Source organism: Lutra lutra, chromosome 14, assembly GCF_902655055.1.
Source record: "Lutra lutra chromosome 14, mLutLut1.2, whole genome shotgun sequence".
Taxonomy (NCBI): domain Eukaryota; kingdom Metazoa; phylum Chordata; class Mammalia; order Carnivora; family Mustelidae; genus Lutra; species Lutra lutra.
Window position 1 is genome coordinate 59,798,906 of NC_062291.1, and position 17,589 is coordinate 59,816,494.

Consider the following 17,589-nt stretch of genomic DNA (forward strand, 5'->3'; position numbering starts at 1 on the left):
TGGAGATGACAAGTTTTAATGACACAGCCAACACTCAGAATCACAGCTGGCTCTTCAGACAACTTAATCTTTGGGGCAGGATTTTGTGCAGAGTCAAGCAATACACAGAAGCACAGGAGCAACAGCGGCAACATTGTGGCTTCTAGTAAGGGAGCAATATAACTACATCTCATGATCAAAGTACCTTTTTATTCTTCTTAAATAAAAACCTGATTTGCTCTGGCCTCCCAAGAGGCTCTGACCCCAGGCCCCCGTTCCTTGACAAGGGATGTTGCCCTGTGCGGGGCCGCCTTGACCAGAGGCCACCTCACCAGAGCCGGTTCCAGTCCTCCCGAGTCTTATCCACAACACACAGAGCGAGGCTGGCGCAGGCAGGGAACGCACGGGACAGAGGGCCGCTTTGGTGGTGCTGGTTTGGGTGCGGCTTCTTCACTGGATTTTGGTGACCGCTTCATGGATGGAGGTAGCCACATAATCTAGATTTTTCGTGGTTAAGCCACACATGTTGATCCGACCACTTGGCAGCAGGTAGATGTGCTTTTCGTTGACTAGATATTCCACCTGCTCGGCTGTTGAAAACCAGAAGAAATAGGATTTAGAGGAGGCAGCATCCTCTCAGCAATAGGGGTTCGGAGATTCCATGACATTCGCTGTTTTCCTTCTTTCCCCCAACACAAAGAAGCAAAATAAAAGGAACTTTTTTTTTTTTAAAGATTTTATTTATTTGACAGAGAGAGAGAGAGAGATCACAAGTAGGCAGAGAGGCAGGCAGAGAGAGGAGGAAGCAGGCTCACTGCTGAGCAGAGAGCCCAATGCGGGGCTCGATCCCAGGACCCTGAGATCATGACCTGAGCCAAAGGCAGAGGCTTAACCCGCTGAGCCACCCAGGCGCCCCCCAAGACATCTTCTGAAACAACCCTCAGACTTAAGAACATTCCACTGATATGAAAAACTGGTGTGAAGGGCTTCTTTCAGCTCTTCCTTAACCCCTGGAGGGAAGGAGGCTTGCTTCTCCCCAGAAACGGAGCAGCAAACTCTCTTCGACGTCTGCGTGTCACAGCACATTGTCCGAGGCCCCACGCTAGAGGTAGTGGGTAAGCGCTAGGTGCCATGAACCTGCAGGCTGAGACACTGCCAAGGCCCCTGACACTTCTCAGGTCCCTCACTCACAGTGAGATAGCAGGAGGGCTATCCCACGTGTCTGCAGAAATGCTGATGCAGGAAATGCAGGAAACAGGAAGGGGCTGCCTATTCTTCCCTTATGCCACAATCTCTAGAGATTTTTGGTTTACTGCAAAGCTATGAGACAATTTTATCTGATTTTTGCCTAAGTAATTAGCACCCTTAATCAGCACCACTGATTTGAAGGAATGGGCAATTGTCATGGACTAGATGTTTGTGTCCCTTCAAAACTCTGCATTGAAACCCTAACCTCTAATGTGATGGCATCAGGAGCTGGGGCCTCTGGCAGGTAATGAGGTCTGGGTGAAACCTGGAGAGTAGAGCCCCTGTGTTGGCAGGAGGGCCCTTATAAGAGACTAGAGAGCTGGTGTGTGTTGTGCATGTGCTCTCTCCCTTTCCCTTACCCCCAGCATGGGAGGACACAGCAAGAAGGCAGCCAACTGGAAACCAGAAGAGAGCCCCCACCAGAACTGACCATGCCGGACCCCCATCTCAGACTGCCTGGCCTCTAGACCCCTGAGAAAGAAATGCCTTTTGTTGGGGTGCCTGGGTGGCTCAGTGGGTTAAGCCTCTGCCTTTGGCTTGATCCCAGGGGATCATGATGGGATGAGCCACGCATCGAGGTCTCTGCTCAGCAGAGGGCCTGCTTCCCTCTCCCCCTCTGCCTGCCTCACTGCCTACTTGTGATCTCTCTCTCTCTCTGTCAAATAAATAGATAATATCTTTAAAAATTTTAAATTAAGGGCGCCTGGGTGGCTCAGTGGGTTGGGCCGCTGCCTTTGGCTCGGGTCATGGTCTCAGGGTCCTGGGATCGAGCCCCGCGTCGGGCTTTCTGCTCGGCGGGGAGCCTGCTTCCTCCTCTCTCTCTGCCTGCCTCTCTGCCTGCTTGTGATCTCTCTCTGTCAAATTAAAAAAAAAAAAAATCTTTAAAAAAAATTTTTTTTAATTAAAAAAAAGAAAGAAAAAGAAATGTCTGTTGTTGAAGCCACCCAGCCCATAGTATTTTGTTACAGCAGCCCAAACTCATATGGTAATAAAATCCTAGTCATCAGAGGAGCAGAGAGAACCAAGATGGTCAAAGAGTAACAGTCCTCATTTCATCTGGTCCCTTGAATTTAGCTAGATCATTCTGAACACCTATGAATTCAACCTGAGATGTAAGAAAAGAACTGCTGAATTCTACAAATAGAAAGGTGACCACTTTTTGCAAAGGTGGGAGGTGTAAAGTGAATCAGAAGGCATTTATCGGAAGATACACAGCAAGGGAGGGAGCCTCCAAAAGCCAGCTACTGGGAAGTGATAGAGCCCCGGAGTCCAAAATCAGAACTTTTAGAAATCTGCTCCAGTGAGAGACATCCCTGCCTGAAAGATGCTCAGGTAACCAAGAGGGGCAGAATCCGAGGTGAGACAGTATAGTCTCAGGATCCCTGGGGGTCACAGAAAGAAGGGGTGCCTGAGCCATTCAAATGCTTGGGAAACCAACTATGGCCAGTGAGCCCAGAAGTGGGTGGTCAGCTCAGTTTGCCATAAACCAGGAACCAATGCGATGGGGTGACTGCTCTGTATCTGGGGGCCCTACAAGCAGCAGGACCCGGCCACCCTCCTACCTCCCCCAGGAGGATCAGTGCAGCTGTGCGCACCATGTGTCTGCAGAGTCTGGTGGACACAAAAGTAAAGGCGGCATTTCCCTGCGAGTTTACTGAAGAGAGAGGGCCACACTCTTTCAGCTCTGGGGCTGGAGACTGGAGATTGGGGCTTGGCCATTTTTATTTTCATCCTCTGAAGTGACAGGAAAGGCTTTAGAGAACAGAAGCCACATAGCAGAACCTGAAGCAGATTATCTTGGGCCTGGCCCCCTGCCAAGGGGCGGTGTAACTTGGCCCAGACAGACACCTGAGAATTAGCACAGCAGGCCCCGCCCCCAGGAGAGCAGCTGGAATTATCAGGCTAATACCAAGTTTACCAGGAACACAAAAAGGCAAAACCAGAACTAGGAGAAAACAGTATGTAGAATTCAAGGTTTCTTCTCATGATTCTTCTATCTTTCAGTTTAGAATTTGCCTTTTTTCTCTTTTCCTTTTTGACTAGTTTTATTATTTTATCAACTCTTTACTTTTAAATCATTTTTTGTAACATTCATTTTTCCACTTGCATATTATAAATACATACTCCTCATTTTTGGCGTCCTTTCACTGTATTCAATTTTATTGTATGTTTTGTTTTCTTTAGAATTTTGGGATTTTAGTGTCTTCTAACAAACAGACCAAAATACACCCAGGACCAAGTGGATTACCCTGTTTTTCCACCTGGGAGATTATATTCTCTCCCCTCCCCCCACCCTTTTTTATTTTTCTTTTCATTTTGGTTTCTGACTCTTTGGATTTGTCTAATGTGTATTTTGTTTGGGTCATGGTTGATATTTTTAATTTTTTCTGTCATTCATCCATTCTTCTCTGGGCAAAATGACTAGAAGGAGGAATTCACAACAAAGAAAAAAACCAGAGGTAATACACTCTGCCACAGATCTAATTGGTATAGACGTAAGTAAAGTATCAGAGCTGGAATTCAGGATAACGAACATAAAATTACTAGCTGGGCTTGAAAAAAGAATAAAAGACACTAGAGAATCTCTTCGTGTAGAAACACAATCTAATTAGGCTGAAATTTAAAATGCTCTGAGATGCAGTCTAAATTGAAATCTCTTAACAGCTAGGATAAATGAGGCAGAAGAGAGTCAATGACCTAGAGGACAAGATGACAGAAAGGCAAGAAATGGAGGAAAAGAGAGAAAAACAACTAACAGACTATGAGAGGAGGTTTTGAGAAATCAGCAAATAATATTAGAATTATTGGGGCAGAGGAAGAAGAGAGAGAGATGGACACAAGGTGTATTTGAGCAAATCATAGCTGAGAACAACCCTAAGGTGGGGAAGGAAACATTCAAGTCTGAGAGGTAGAGAGAATGCTCGCAAAATCAATGAAAACAGATCAACACCCCAATAAAGAATAGTGAAACTTGCAAATTTCAGAGATAAACAGAAAATCCTGAAAGCAGCTTGAGGAAAGAGCTCATTAACCTACAATGGTAGAAACATTAGACTGGCAGCAGACCTGTCCACAGAGACCTGGCAGGCCAGAAAGGACTGGCATGATGTATTTAACGTGCTAAGTGGGAAAAACATGCAGCCAAGAACACTTTATCCAGCAAAGCTGTTACTCAGAATGGATGGAGTTAAAGAGCTTCCAGGACAAACAGACAAAAGAATCTGTGATCACTAAACCAGCCTTACAAGAAATATTAAAGGGGATCCTGTAGAGAGCCCCAAAGTAACACAGACCAGAAAGAAACAGAGACAATGTATAGAACAGGGACTTTACAGCTAATACAATGGAACTAAATTCATATCTGTTGACGGTTAGTCTGAATGTAAATGGGCTAATGCTCCAATCAAAAGACAGAGGATACCAGATTGGATGAAAAATCAAGACCCATCCATATGCTATCTACAACAGATTCATTTTAGGCCCAAAGACACCTCCAGATTGAAAATGAGGGGGCGGAGAACCATTTATAATGCCAATGGACAGCAAAAGAAAGCTGGTAGCAATTTTCATATCAGACCTAAATTAGATTTTAAACCAAAGACTGTAAGTAAGGGATAAAGAGGGACATTATATCACTTTAAAAGTCTATCCAACAAGAAGATCTAACAATTATAAGTATTTATGCTCCTAACTTGGGAACAGCCAATTATATAAACCAATTAATAACTAAATTAAAGAAACACACTGCTAATAATACAGTAATAGTAGGGGACTTCAACACCTCACTCACAGCAATGGACAGGTCATCTGAACAGATCAATAAGGAAACAATGGCTTTGAGTACCCACTGAACAGGATGGACTTCATACATATATACAGAGCATTCCATCTTAAAGCAAAAGAATACACATTCTTCCTGAGTATATATGGAACATTCTCCAGGATAGTTCACATACTGGGTCACAAATCAGGTCTCAACCAGTACTTAAAGACTGGGATTGTTCCCTGCATATTTTCAGACCACAGTGCATTAAAACTTGAAATCCATCACAAGAGGCAAATTGGAAGGAATTCAAACATTTGGGATTAAAGGGCATCTGACTAAAGAATGAAGGGGTTAACTAGGAAATTGAAGAATCTTAAAAACTCATGGAAACAAATGAAAATGAAACACAACCTTTCAAAACCTTTGAGATATAGCAAAGGCGGTTCTAAGAAGGAGTATATAGCCATCCAAGCCTTTCTCCAAAAAAAAAAAATCTCAAATACACAAGCTAACCATACACCTAAAGGAGCTGGAGAAAGGACAGCAAATAAAGCTTATATAATACAGATTACAGCAGAAATCAATGAAACAGAAACCAGAAGAAGAGCAGAACAGATCAATGAATCTAGAAGCCGGTTCTCTGAAAGAATTAGTAAGACCAATAAACCCCTATCCAGAGTATCAAAAAAGGAGAGAGAGAGAGAGAGAGAACCCATTAATAAAATCATGACTGAAAGAGGAGAGATCACGACCAACATGAAGGGAATACCAACAATGTTAACAACATATTAGGAGCAACTATCTGCCAACAAATTAGGCAATATGGAAGAAATAGATGCTTTCCTGGAAACATATAAACTACCAAAACTGAAGAAACAGAAAAACTGAACAGACCCATAACCAGCAAGGCAATTGAAGCAGTAATCAAAAATCTCCCAACAAATGAGTCCAGGCCCACACAGCTTCCCCAGGTCATTCATTCATTCATTCTTTCATTCAAGATTTTATTTATTTATTTAACAGAGAGAGACACAGCGAGAGAGAGAGAAAACACAAGCAGGAGGAGTGGGAGAGGGAGAAGCAGACCTCTCACAGAGCAGGAAGCCCAATGTGGGGCTTGATCCCAGGACCCTGGGACCATGACCTGAGCCAAAAGCAGATGCTTAACAACTGAGCCACCCAGACACCCCCCCCTACCAAACATTTAAAGAACTAATACCTATTCTTCTGGAGCTGTTTCAGAAAATGGAAAGGGAAGGCAAACTTCCAAATCATTCTATGAGCCCAGCATTACCTTGAAACCAAACAAAGGTGCCCAACAAAAAGGAGAATTACAGACCAATATCTCTGATGAATATGGATGCCAAAATTCTCACCAAGATACTTGCCAGTAGGATCCAACTGTACATTAAAAGGATTACTCACCACAAGCAAGTGAGATTTATTCCTGGGCTGCAAGGATGGTTCAACATTTGCAAATCAATCAATGTGATACAGCATATTAATAAAAGAAAGGACAAGAACCTTTGATTCTCTCAATAGATGGAGAAAAAGAATTTGACAAAAAGCATTTGACAAAATACTTTCTTGATTAAAACTCTCCACAGTTTAGGCATAGAGGGAACATTCTTGATTAAAACTCTCCACAGTTTAGGTATAGAGGGAACATACCTCAGTATCATAAAAGTGATATACAAAAAGCCCAGGGTGAATATCATTCTCAATGGGGAAAAACTGAGAGCTTTCTCCCTAAAGTCAGGAACACGACAGGGATGCCCACTCTTACCACTGTAATTCAACATACTACTAGAAGTCCTAGTCTCAGCAATCAGACAACAAAAAGAAATAAAAGGCATTCAAAATGGCAAAGAATAAGTCAAACTCTCACTCTTTGCAGATGCCATACTTTATGTAGAAAACCCAAAAGACTCCACCCCAAAATTGCTAGAACTCATACAGGTGTTCAGTGAAGTGGCAGGATATAAAATCAATGCACAAAAGTCAGTTGCATTGCTATACACTACCAGTGAGACAGAAGAAGAGAAATTAAGGAATCGATCCCATTAACAACTGCACCAAAAACCATCAGAGACCTAGGAATAAACCTAACCAAAAGTAAAAGATCTGTATTCTAAAAACTGCAGAACACTTATGAAAGAAACTAAGGAAGACACAAAGAAATGGAAAAACATTCCATGATCACAGATTAGAAGGATAAATATTGTTAAAATGTCTACGCTACCCAATCTACATGTTCAATGCACCCCTATCAAAATACCATCGACACTCTTCACGGAGCTGGAACAAACAATCCTAAAATTTGTATGGAACCAGAAAAGACCCCAAATAGCCAAAGGAATGTTGGGAAAAAAAAAAAAAAAACAAAGCTGGTGGCATCAAAATGCCAGACTTCAAGCTCTATTACAAAGCTGTCATCATCAAACAAAAACAGACACACAGATCAATGGAACAGAATAGAGAGCCCAGAAATGGACCCCCAACTCTATGGTCAACTAATTTTCAACAAAGCAGGAAACAATGTCCAGTGGAAAATATAGCCTCTTCAACAAATAGTGTTGGGAAAATTGGACAGCCCCATGCAGAAGAATGAAATGGAACCATTTCCTTATACCACACACAAAAATAGAATTAAAATGGATGAAAGACCTGTATGTGAAAAAGGAATCCATCAAAATCCTGGAGGAAAACACAGGCAGCAACCTCTTCAACCTCGGCCACAGCAACTTCTTGCTAGTCAGGTCTCCAAAAGCAAGGGAAACAAAGGCAAAAATGTACTACTGGGACTTCATCAAGATAAAAAGCTTTTGTACAACAAACGAAATAACCAAAAGATAACCCAAAGAATAGGGGAAGCTATTTGCAAATGACGTATCAGATAAAGAGCTAGTATCCAAAATCTACAAAGAACTTACCAAACTCAACACCCAAAGAACAAATAATCCTATCAAGAAATGGGCAGAAGACAGGAACATACATTTCTCCAAAGAAAACATCCAAGAGGCCAACACACACATGAAAAAATGATCAACATCACTCAACATCAGGGAATTTACACATCAAAACCACAGTGAGATACCACCCCCGATCAGTTGGAATGGCTAAAATTAACAAGACAGGAAACAAGAATGGAACCTTCTACACTGTTAGTGGGAATGCTGGTACAGTCACACTGTTAGTGGGAATGCTGGTACAGTCACACTCTGAAACAAACAGACGGAGGTTTGCCAAGAAGTTAAAAACAGAGCTACCCACCCAACAATTGCACTACTAGGCATTTATCCCAAAAATACAAATGTAGTGATCTGAAGGGGCACCCACACCACAGTGTTGATAGCAGCAATGTCCACAATAGCCAAACTACAAAAAGAGCCAAGATGTCCATGGACAGACGACTAGCTAAAGAAGATGTGGTTTATAGATACAATGGAGTATTAATCAGCCATCAGAAGGGATGAATACTTACCATTTACCTTGACATGGATGGTATTATGTTGAGTGAATAAGTCAATCAGAGAAAGACAATTGTATGGTTTCATTCCTTTGTGGAATGTAAGGAACAGTACAGAGAATCATAGGGGAAGGGAGGGAAAACTGAATGGGAAGTCATCAGAGGAACACAAACCATGAAGAGACTCTTAACTATGGGAAACAAACTGAGGGTTGCTGGAGGGGAAGTTGAGGAGAACGGGGTAACTGGGTGATGGGCACTAAGGAGGGCACATGATGTGATAAGCACTGGATTATACGCAACTGATGAACTACTGAACACCATATATGAAACTAATGGTGTACTGTATGTTGGGCAACTAATTTATTTTTAAATAAAAAAAAAAATCAGGAGTAAACACTATGTGCCAGGCAGTATTCTAAGCACTTCATATTAATTCAGTTATGCGGAGGGAAGTTAGAAGAGCTTCTCAAGGTCAGACAGCTAGTCAGCAGTGGGGCCAGGCTTTCAAGGAAGGCAGTGTAACTCCCAAGTCTGAGCTCTTAGCCATGAAGCTAAGCTGCCTTTGTATGGAAAACGTAAAATCTGGACCCTGTACCCACTGCTACCAAAGCAAGGTCATCTTCAGAAGTCGCCCTGGACAGCACTGAGGTGTGTGAACTAGTCAGGCAAGGACACAAGGACCAACGTCACACACCATCAGAGCCACCACTATTTGTAAAGCTGGACGCCCACTGGCAGATGTGGTTCTAGGGCTCCAACCTTGTTTTTTTGTTTCTTTGTTTTTAAGATTTTATTGTTAAGGGGCACTGGGTGGCTCAGTCCTTAGGCATCTGCCTTCAGCTCAGGTCATGATCCCAGGGTCCTGGGATCGAGCCCCACATCCGGCTCCTGCTCAGCAGGGAGCCTGCTTCTCCTTCTCCCCTTCCACCTGCTTGTGTTCCCTCTCTCACTTTGTCTGTCAAATAAATAAATACAATCTTTAAAAAAATTTTTTTTATTGTTAAATAATCTCTACACCCAGTGTGGGGTTCAAACTCACAACCTCGAGACCCAGAATTGCATGCTCCACCACTGAGCCAGCCAGGTGTCCCAGCCCTGTCTTTTTTTTTTTTTTTAATGAAAATGAAACTTCTTTCATCAGGGAAGGGGAGCATCACAGTTCAGAAGCTAAATTTATGGACTCTCTCCCTAGAAAAAGGCCAATACACACATACATAATTTTTCAAATATCATTTTAGGGGCTTCACAGATCTGTTAGAACAGAACACGGACGACATGCTGCCAACCTGTTCTGAAGGACAGAGTGTCATCAGGGAGTACCACAGCAGGAGCACGGTAGAATCAAGATAGTGGGTACAATCCCTGCAACTGTTCTATTTTTAAATTCTTCCTCATAAAATGTTGGGAGGGAAAAACCAAACAAAACAAAACATGTTTTTAAAAAGGGTAACTAGTGCCAGGTGCTAAAAATGTCACTTATGTGTTATAGGCACAGGTCTGTCCTCACCATTTTTTTAATTCATCATAAAACTAACTTCCTACTCTGAGAGTGGATAATACGGATATTTTATAGGGAGACATCCCCACCTTGTGAGCTTTGAGAATATTACTCCTAAATACCATTTCCATTACACTTAATAGTCTAAAAATTATAAAGGATGATTTTACTTATTTAAGTGAACTAATGCCCTATTCCAGAATCACAAGGACACCTATGGCTAACTGAGCCGTCCCTTTACTTTTTGGGAAGCCTCATTTTGCCCCAAAGTATTCGTAGGGGTCTAGTTATATGCAGTTGCCGCCACCTTTCTCGTATTTCCTTCTGCTTTTTCTGAGCTCATTTCACACAAGCACCCTGACAACCCTGGTTTACTGTGCTACCCAGCACCTCTCATATTCCACTGACTTACCCATGCCAGGCACAAACTGTCCCTAGAACCACATGGACACAAGCTCCACACCCAGGCGAATGGCCACATCGGCACCAGGTGACCCGTGGCTTGGCCAGTAGGTGCTCAGGAATTACTTATTAAGTGAATGAATCCTGTCATCAGAAGGACAACGGATTGCTAATAAGCCCCACTGATGGCTGACCAAGATCACACATAGACTTTCAATGGGCTCTCAATTCCAACGACCAATCTAAGTTTGTATTTATGAAATAGATACTCTGTAACCTCTTCTTTCATGGCAATGCTTGGAGACTAGGAAAGACCTGTTAAGAAATCAGGTCCCTGAATAAGCAGGTATAATAATTATACTTAGGATTAAGGAGAAGCCAAAAGGCACCCGAGCATTTATTTACGAGAGACCTTTCATGAAGCAAGGCTCCTGGCTACAAATCCTGTTACTTCCCAGCCCACAAAAATGAAAATATCCTCATTATGGGTCAGCAGGTTTTCACTAAGAAAACCGAACTTGTTCTGGCCCAAGTTTATGGCTGACCAAAGAGGTGAGAGCTAAAGGAGTCAAACCCAAGATCACAGAGAGGGCTGTGTCCAAGAGCGAGCATTCGAGGTGGTTGGGGGACACTTACGGTTCAAACCAGTGAAGCTGAACATTCCGATTTGCTCAGTGATGTGGTTCCAGGTTCCAGGCGTCTTGAGGGCTTCTAAGCGTGCCCTGAGTTCAGATCTCATGGTCAGAATCCGGTCAGCCATTGTCTTCACATTACCTGTCCTGAGTGGACAGCAATATAAGTATCAATCCAGATAGGGCAGACAGATGGCTCACAGAAGCGTGTAGATTTAAGAAATGTAATGTAATCTATACACTGAAAATGAGATCACAACCTGCCCGTGGTAGTATATAGGTGCCCGGATGGGTGAACGGGCAGGCCAGAGAGACACTTACCAGGCAGAAGGAAGAAGTGAGCTTCTGATGGAATTTAGTGCTTGTCTTAGGTCTACTGGCAGTAATACCACTCATGTTTTAACCCAGAATTCACCTAAGCACTGACCCAGACGGGGATAATGTAGCAGACTGTAGAGTTAGTTACTATATAAAAGTTACTGTTTCAAAATGAGGCAAAATATATGCAAATCAAATAAGGATGAAGAGTCCCCAGACTGTCGCACTGATTTGCAGCTAGATCATCTGTTCTATCAGGAATTCCTTCCTGTGTTTCCCAACAGTTAGGGGAGGAAGCATAGTGCTGGGAGGGCAGGGGGAAATGCCCCATTCCTCAAGGCTTCCTCCTCTGGGCCTGAGCTGTGCGAGTAGGTGCCAGCCTCATTTTACAGAAATACCTAAAACTCAGAGTTTAAAGTGATATTATCCTGCCTCTGCCAAAATCAAAGGGAGAGAGTTAAATGTTCTGTTCTCCATTCCCAAACCTCACCCATCGGGCTCTGCGCCCCTTACCATTCCTTAAAGAGCTCAGGATTAGAGAGGGTACAGGCCACAATCCGCGCGCCCTGAGCAGGGGGGTTGGACCAAGTAATTCGCACAATCTTCTCCATCTGGGAAAGGACCCGCAGGATGCTATCAGGATCTTTTGCAACCACGGTCAGATTGCCCACTCGCTCATCTAAAGGGAGGGAGGAGAGTCAGCTCGGGGCACCAAGGCAGGTGAAGTGGGGCAAGGCTGAAACTCAGGAGAGCACTCACTGTAGAGCCCGAAGTTCTTGGAGAAGGACTGAGCGCAGAAGAGCTCAAATCCTTCAGACACGAAATAGCGAACGGCCCAGGCATCTTTCTCTAGGTCTCCAGATGCAAAGCCCTGATAGGCTGAGTCAAAGAAGGGGAAAAGAAACCGGCGCTGCGAGGAAGGAAAGCGAGTCAGGGCAGGAGATCCTTCTGGAACCAACCTCAGACACCAGCCTTCCTTCCCCAGCTGGTGCCCGCACAGAATCCCTAACACTACCCATTTCTCCTTGCTCTCCCTTTTTGCATTCAACCACCATTTTACATCCGTTTCTCTGTTCAGCTTAACACCAACAAATGTAACAATTATTGTCCTAGGGCATCACAATGCCGCTCTGACAACAGGACTTATTAGTGAGACATGGAGGTAGTGTCCTGTGTTGGCCGGGTCTTCCCTCTGAATTCCTGGTGTGGTAAGCTTGGTCATCTGGGTCTCTCCAGAACTCCCCAACGATTTGGGGCTAGTCTAGCAGGCACTCAAGACAAAGGAGACCTCAGAGTCCCTACTCTCATCCCCTCCGACCTCTCCATGGAACTCCCCACAATTGAGCTTGCCCTCATACTGGGCTCGTGTTTTGAGTGGATACCACTTCTACGCCCCCAAATGTCCAAGCCAGGGGCCAGGGTGCATCCTCCACTCCTCCTCTGGTAGCCCTCACATCCAGCTACAGCCAACCACATCCCAGTTCCTATCAACCCATTTCCCCGGAGCTCAAGACTCCTTTCAGGTCTACCCCTGCCACTGCCCGCACTCAGCTCCCACTCAGCTTCCACCCGGATTGTGTCAACAACCTCCTCACTGCTCTCTGGGCCTGTCTAATCTTGCCTCCCTCTGATCCACTCCCTGCTGCATAGCCTGAAGACCACAAAGTTTTGATGGCATCAAAGTTTTTCAGTGGCTCCCTAATGCCCTCCAAATGAAGTCCAATGTCTCAGCACAGGATCTGGCCCCAATTTACCTCTCACTCACTCACCTTAGAACTCTAGGCTATACTGAGAATTACTTCCAAAACCTTAAATGGGCCGTGACTTCTGCCTTGGGCATTGATCACACTCTTCCCTCTGTAAGAACACTCCATTCCTGCCAACCCCACCTGTCCTCATCCTTCAAGTTTCAACATGACATCTTCTGCCACTACTGCATTCCTAGGACACACACGCACATACATGCACACACGCACACACTCCTGAAGTCTGTGCTACGTGCCTCCACGTGACCCCTTCAACACAGCCACAGTACTTGGCTGTCTCCTCAGATAGGCTGGATGCTCTCTGAGCGCAGGGACCATCTCCACTGTGCTCACTTTTGTACCCCCCTTGGTGCCTGGCACATAACAGTTTCTCAATGAGTATTCGTTAAACATGTTAGAGAAGAATACATGCATTTTGAGCTAGAAATCCCAACCTGGAAAGTTATCCCAAAGAAATAATAAAAGGGAGTCTTATATATAATTGTTCGGAAGAACAAGAAACCTGAGATCTCAATGTCCATCGACTGATTTAATCAATCACTAATGTGCCACAGCCATGCATGGGAACTGTGCTACAGAACTTAAAATGACATGTGAAGGAATGCCAATGAAAGACAAAGTATGTTACAAAACTGTACAGATAAAATGATGCCATCTTTGTGGAAGAAATATATTTACATATGTAACTATTTAAAAAGAAAACAAAAAAACAATATTCTATATACCAAAATAGTAAAATAGCTTTCAGTTAATCCTTTTCTTCTATGGGCTTTTCTCCATTTTCCAAACTCTTCTGTACACAGGTATTGCTTTTGAATACATAAAAAAATAATACAATTTCTCAAGAGATGCTCAGAAAGGGCAGTTACCTTCATGACGGACGCAATCTGCTTCCACTGCTCCGGAGTTGGGTCAGTCCCAGTTGGGTTGTGAGCACAGGCGTGGAGGACAAAGATGGAGAACTCGGGGGCACTCTGAGGGGAAGGAAGCTACGTCAGCTCTGACGCTAGCAGGAACACCCGGGGTCAGAGTCAGTGACACACAGGGCAAGGGGCAGCGTATTTCTTCCTCATGTGCTAACTCAGAAACCAACATTTTGGTTTGAGTAGGGCTGTTTCAGACTTTCCCTTACCAACTAATCCAAAGACCTTTCCCTGCTCCTCCTGACACCATGGGGCTCTGTTTACTTTTCATCTTAATTGCCCACCTCCAGATCATTCAGGAAACCCTGGAGATCAAGTCCTCTCTTTGCTGCATCCCAATAGTGATAGGACCGAATGTCTTTAAATCCAGCAGCAGAAAACACACCATTATGATTCTCTGTAAGCAGAAGGGTGAAAAGTTAAATGACCTGACAAACACAGAGGCCTAACTAGAAGGGACGCACGTCAGCTGCTGGGGCCCTCACAGGCTCAGCATTCACTGGGTCAAAACGAGGTGAGCGGTGAAGACTTAGAAGAATGACTACAACCACCAAGAACAAGTTCAACCAGTCAGTTATGCTAAACTTCCAGCCTACCATGGTGAGACTTCCTGTTTCCACACTTTCTGCCTTCTCAGGGAAGTTTCAACGTGGACTAAAACATGAGTCTTGAGAACAAGGATTCCTAACCTGGCCCAGAGCATCGGGTCACTCACATATTGCCATAACCCACTGCTCCAGACATTCCCAAATGTCGGCTGATCCAGGGCTGGGTTACATTTCTGCATTAACAGTGAAAATCATGAGGGTAATTCCCCCCACTCCTCTGTTTCTCCTCTCACTGTAGCTCAAGGACTCACCCCAGGTTGGTGAGGACACATAGACAGGTGTGTCCTTGTTGTTGGTTCCATTGTACCATCGGGCTAAGAACTCGGCTCCGATTCGGAGTGCCCCTGTCCCCCCCAGAGACTGCACACCTCCAACCTGAAAGAGAAGCAGCAGCGGGGTCAATGGATGGTTAGTGGCGAAGTCAGAAGATTATCAGGAAAACTGTGGTAATGAGCATTGACTTTGTGCCCGCTCTGTGCTAAGCCCTTTATTTATTTTTTAAAGATTTTATTTATTTACTTGACAGATAGAGATCACAAGTAGGCAGAGAGATAGGGGGAAGCAGGCTCCCTGCTGAGCAGAGAGCCCGGATTCGGTGCTCGATCCCAGGACTCTGAGATCATTACCTGAGCTGAAGGCAGCAGCTTAACCCACTGAGCCACCCAGGTGCCCCCGAGCTAAGCCCTTTAAACGTTCTCTTATGGAAAAGCTCACAACTACACACGGAGATGCTATGATTTGTCCATGCTTACAAACAAGGACACTGAGCTGATGAGAAGTGAAACACCTCGCTCAATAAGCAGCCCCTGAGCACTAAGTCGAGGTCTTCAACCTGGGAAGTCTGGGAATCTAACTCTGAGGAGAGCTTCCCAAATGAACACAGGTTGAAGACACACCCGGGCCACATTCCAATTCCAGTGTGTGCCCACCTGAAAGGCAAACCCATCCCCAAGATCAGAATTTATGCCTCCAGCAGGAGCCTGTGAAACACTCTCTCTGGTTTGCCAGTGACCTCAATCTTTAATACTCACTGCTACAAAACAGGCTCATTAATCCAGAGAAATATGTCCTAACAAAGGTGACCTGTGAGGATTTCCTTCTTTAACTTCCAATCATCTCAAAATGACCTCACATGGGCAATGACAGACTCCTAGGCGTTCCCATTTCCCACAGACCTTCACACATTCTCATTTGACTCTTACACAACTCTCCAAAGTAAGTCCTAATCCCCCGACTCACACAGAAGGTAATCAATTCAGAGAAGCGGTCTGGGAAAGGCTAGGAGCGGCAGAAAAGCAGGAAATGAATCCAGCAGGCATCTTGCTTCAGTCCTAGTCACCCGCCCTGGTTATGCTGCTCTGCCTACACACCTCTGAGTCTGCCCTCTCACAATCCTCAGTAGACTTTGGCTTCTTTCAGTAGAGAAATGGCCTATACTGTTCAGTATGTCTACAGGACTAAGGAGAAAGAAAGAAAAGGATCATCTGAGAAAGTCTATCTAAATAAAAGGAAGGGCACACCAATCCAGCAACAGTGGCAACCTTCAGGGAGGGACCTACAAGGGGGAATAGGGTCAGGGCACTCTGGCCTACTCTACAAGTTATTTTTTAAAATTAAGGAGAATATATTCACGCATGATCTGCCAAATTTTATTCTCAATTGTATTTAGCTGTCTGGGATTTGCTGTAAAATAATTCGCCTTTGGCACGGGGTGGGAGGGGTGTCACTGTTGAAGTTGGGTGACGGATTCAACTGGGTTTTGTTCATTACACCGCACTACCTTCTTTTGTAAATATTTGAAATTTTCCACAATAAAAATCGTCTTAAAAAAAACCCTTCCTAGACAAAGAAGAAAAACAGAACACTGATGCTAAAAGATAACAAAGGGGAAAAAAATGGAAAAAGGGGAGACTGAGCTCATTCATGAATACTGATACTCACTTTCCAAACATTAATGAACAGCACGAATCCAACAGTACACTAAAATATATACCCCCTTCCTCAAGTGACAGTCAGCCCATGAGTGCATTATTAAGAAATATAGTATAGAATGTGTCATGCTGGGCATCTGGACAGCTCAGTCAGTTAAGCATGTGACTCTTGATCTCAGCTCAGATCTTGGATCTCAGGGTGGTTGAATTCCAGCCCTGAACTGTGCACCACACTGAGCATAGAGCCTACTTGAAAAAAAAAAAAAGTGTCAGGCCACTAGGTAGAGAAAACCCAAATGATCTTCGTAACAGATTGAAAGTATAGCTATTCCTGATTTTGACGCTCAGTGAAACAGGAGATAATGGAACTTCTTGAAAATAACAGGAGAAATTCATTCAGCCGTGATGAGTAAGTCAGCTTCATGATGAACAGTGAATCTTTGGCAGAAATTAAGCCAGGAACGAGGCGGTGCTACCAATTACCACCATTTGTTACTCCTCCCCTGCGTTCTATTTGTATTCAGAGGTATGACGTCTGTGAAGCAACACGGCTGCAGCGTGAAACAGAAGCCGAGTAGACACGCAGGGGAAGGAGGAGCTGTGCACGGTCGCGCACTGTAGATGAGCCAAGACAGCGGACTGGCTGTGAATGGCCAGCGCCCCGCAGGCTAGGCACACCAGTGCGCCTCTCCTTCCGGGAGAGCCACTGAACACCAGGCCCCTCCCATTACTTTCCAGATCTTTTTTTTTTTTTAAGATTTTATTTATTTATTAGAGAGAGAGAGAGAACGCACATGCAGAGGAAGAGGGAGAAGCAGACTCCCCGCGGAGCCAGGAGCCCCACATGGAGCTTGATCCCAGGACCCCGAGATCATGACCTGAGCTGAAGGCAGATGCTCAACTGAGCCACCCAAGCACTCCTACTTTCAAGGTCTTGCCTCCACATGTCACCTATCTGGATTCTTCATACAAATCACTACACCAAGGTGATGTTAAGCCTTATGCACATTTATTTTTCATGGATTTGTCACCAGCTAAGTTGAATG

At 44.4% G+C, this 17,589-nt stretch overlaps 1 protein-coding gene across 1 annotated transcript in view; it reads right to left on the bottom strand.

Moving 5' to 3' along the window:
- The window catches only part of GOT1 (glutamic-oxaloacetic transaminase 1), a 32,474-nt gene continuing 14,885 nt past the window's right edge, over positions 1-17,589 (bottom strand). Inside the window, exons 3-9 of the mRNA XM_047702642.1 lie at positions 14,864-14,987; positions 14,289-14,401; positions 13,951-14,055; positions 12,075-12,225; positions 11,829-11,994; positions 11,002-11,144; positions 1-569 (exon numbers count right to left, since the gene is read on the bottom strand). Coding sequence (XP_047558598.1) covers positions 430-569; positions 11,002-11,144; positions 11,829-11,994; positions 12,075-12,225; positions 13,951-14,055; positions 14,289-14,401; positions 14,864-14,987 — 942 coding nt within the window. The 3' untranslated portion in view covers positions 1-429. The remainder of the gene's footprint in view (positions 570-11,001; positions 11,145-11,828; positions 11,995-12,074; positions 12,226-13,950; positions 14,056-14,288; positions 14,402-14,863; positions 14,988-17,589) is intronic.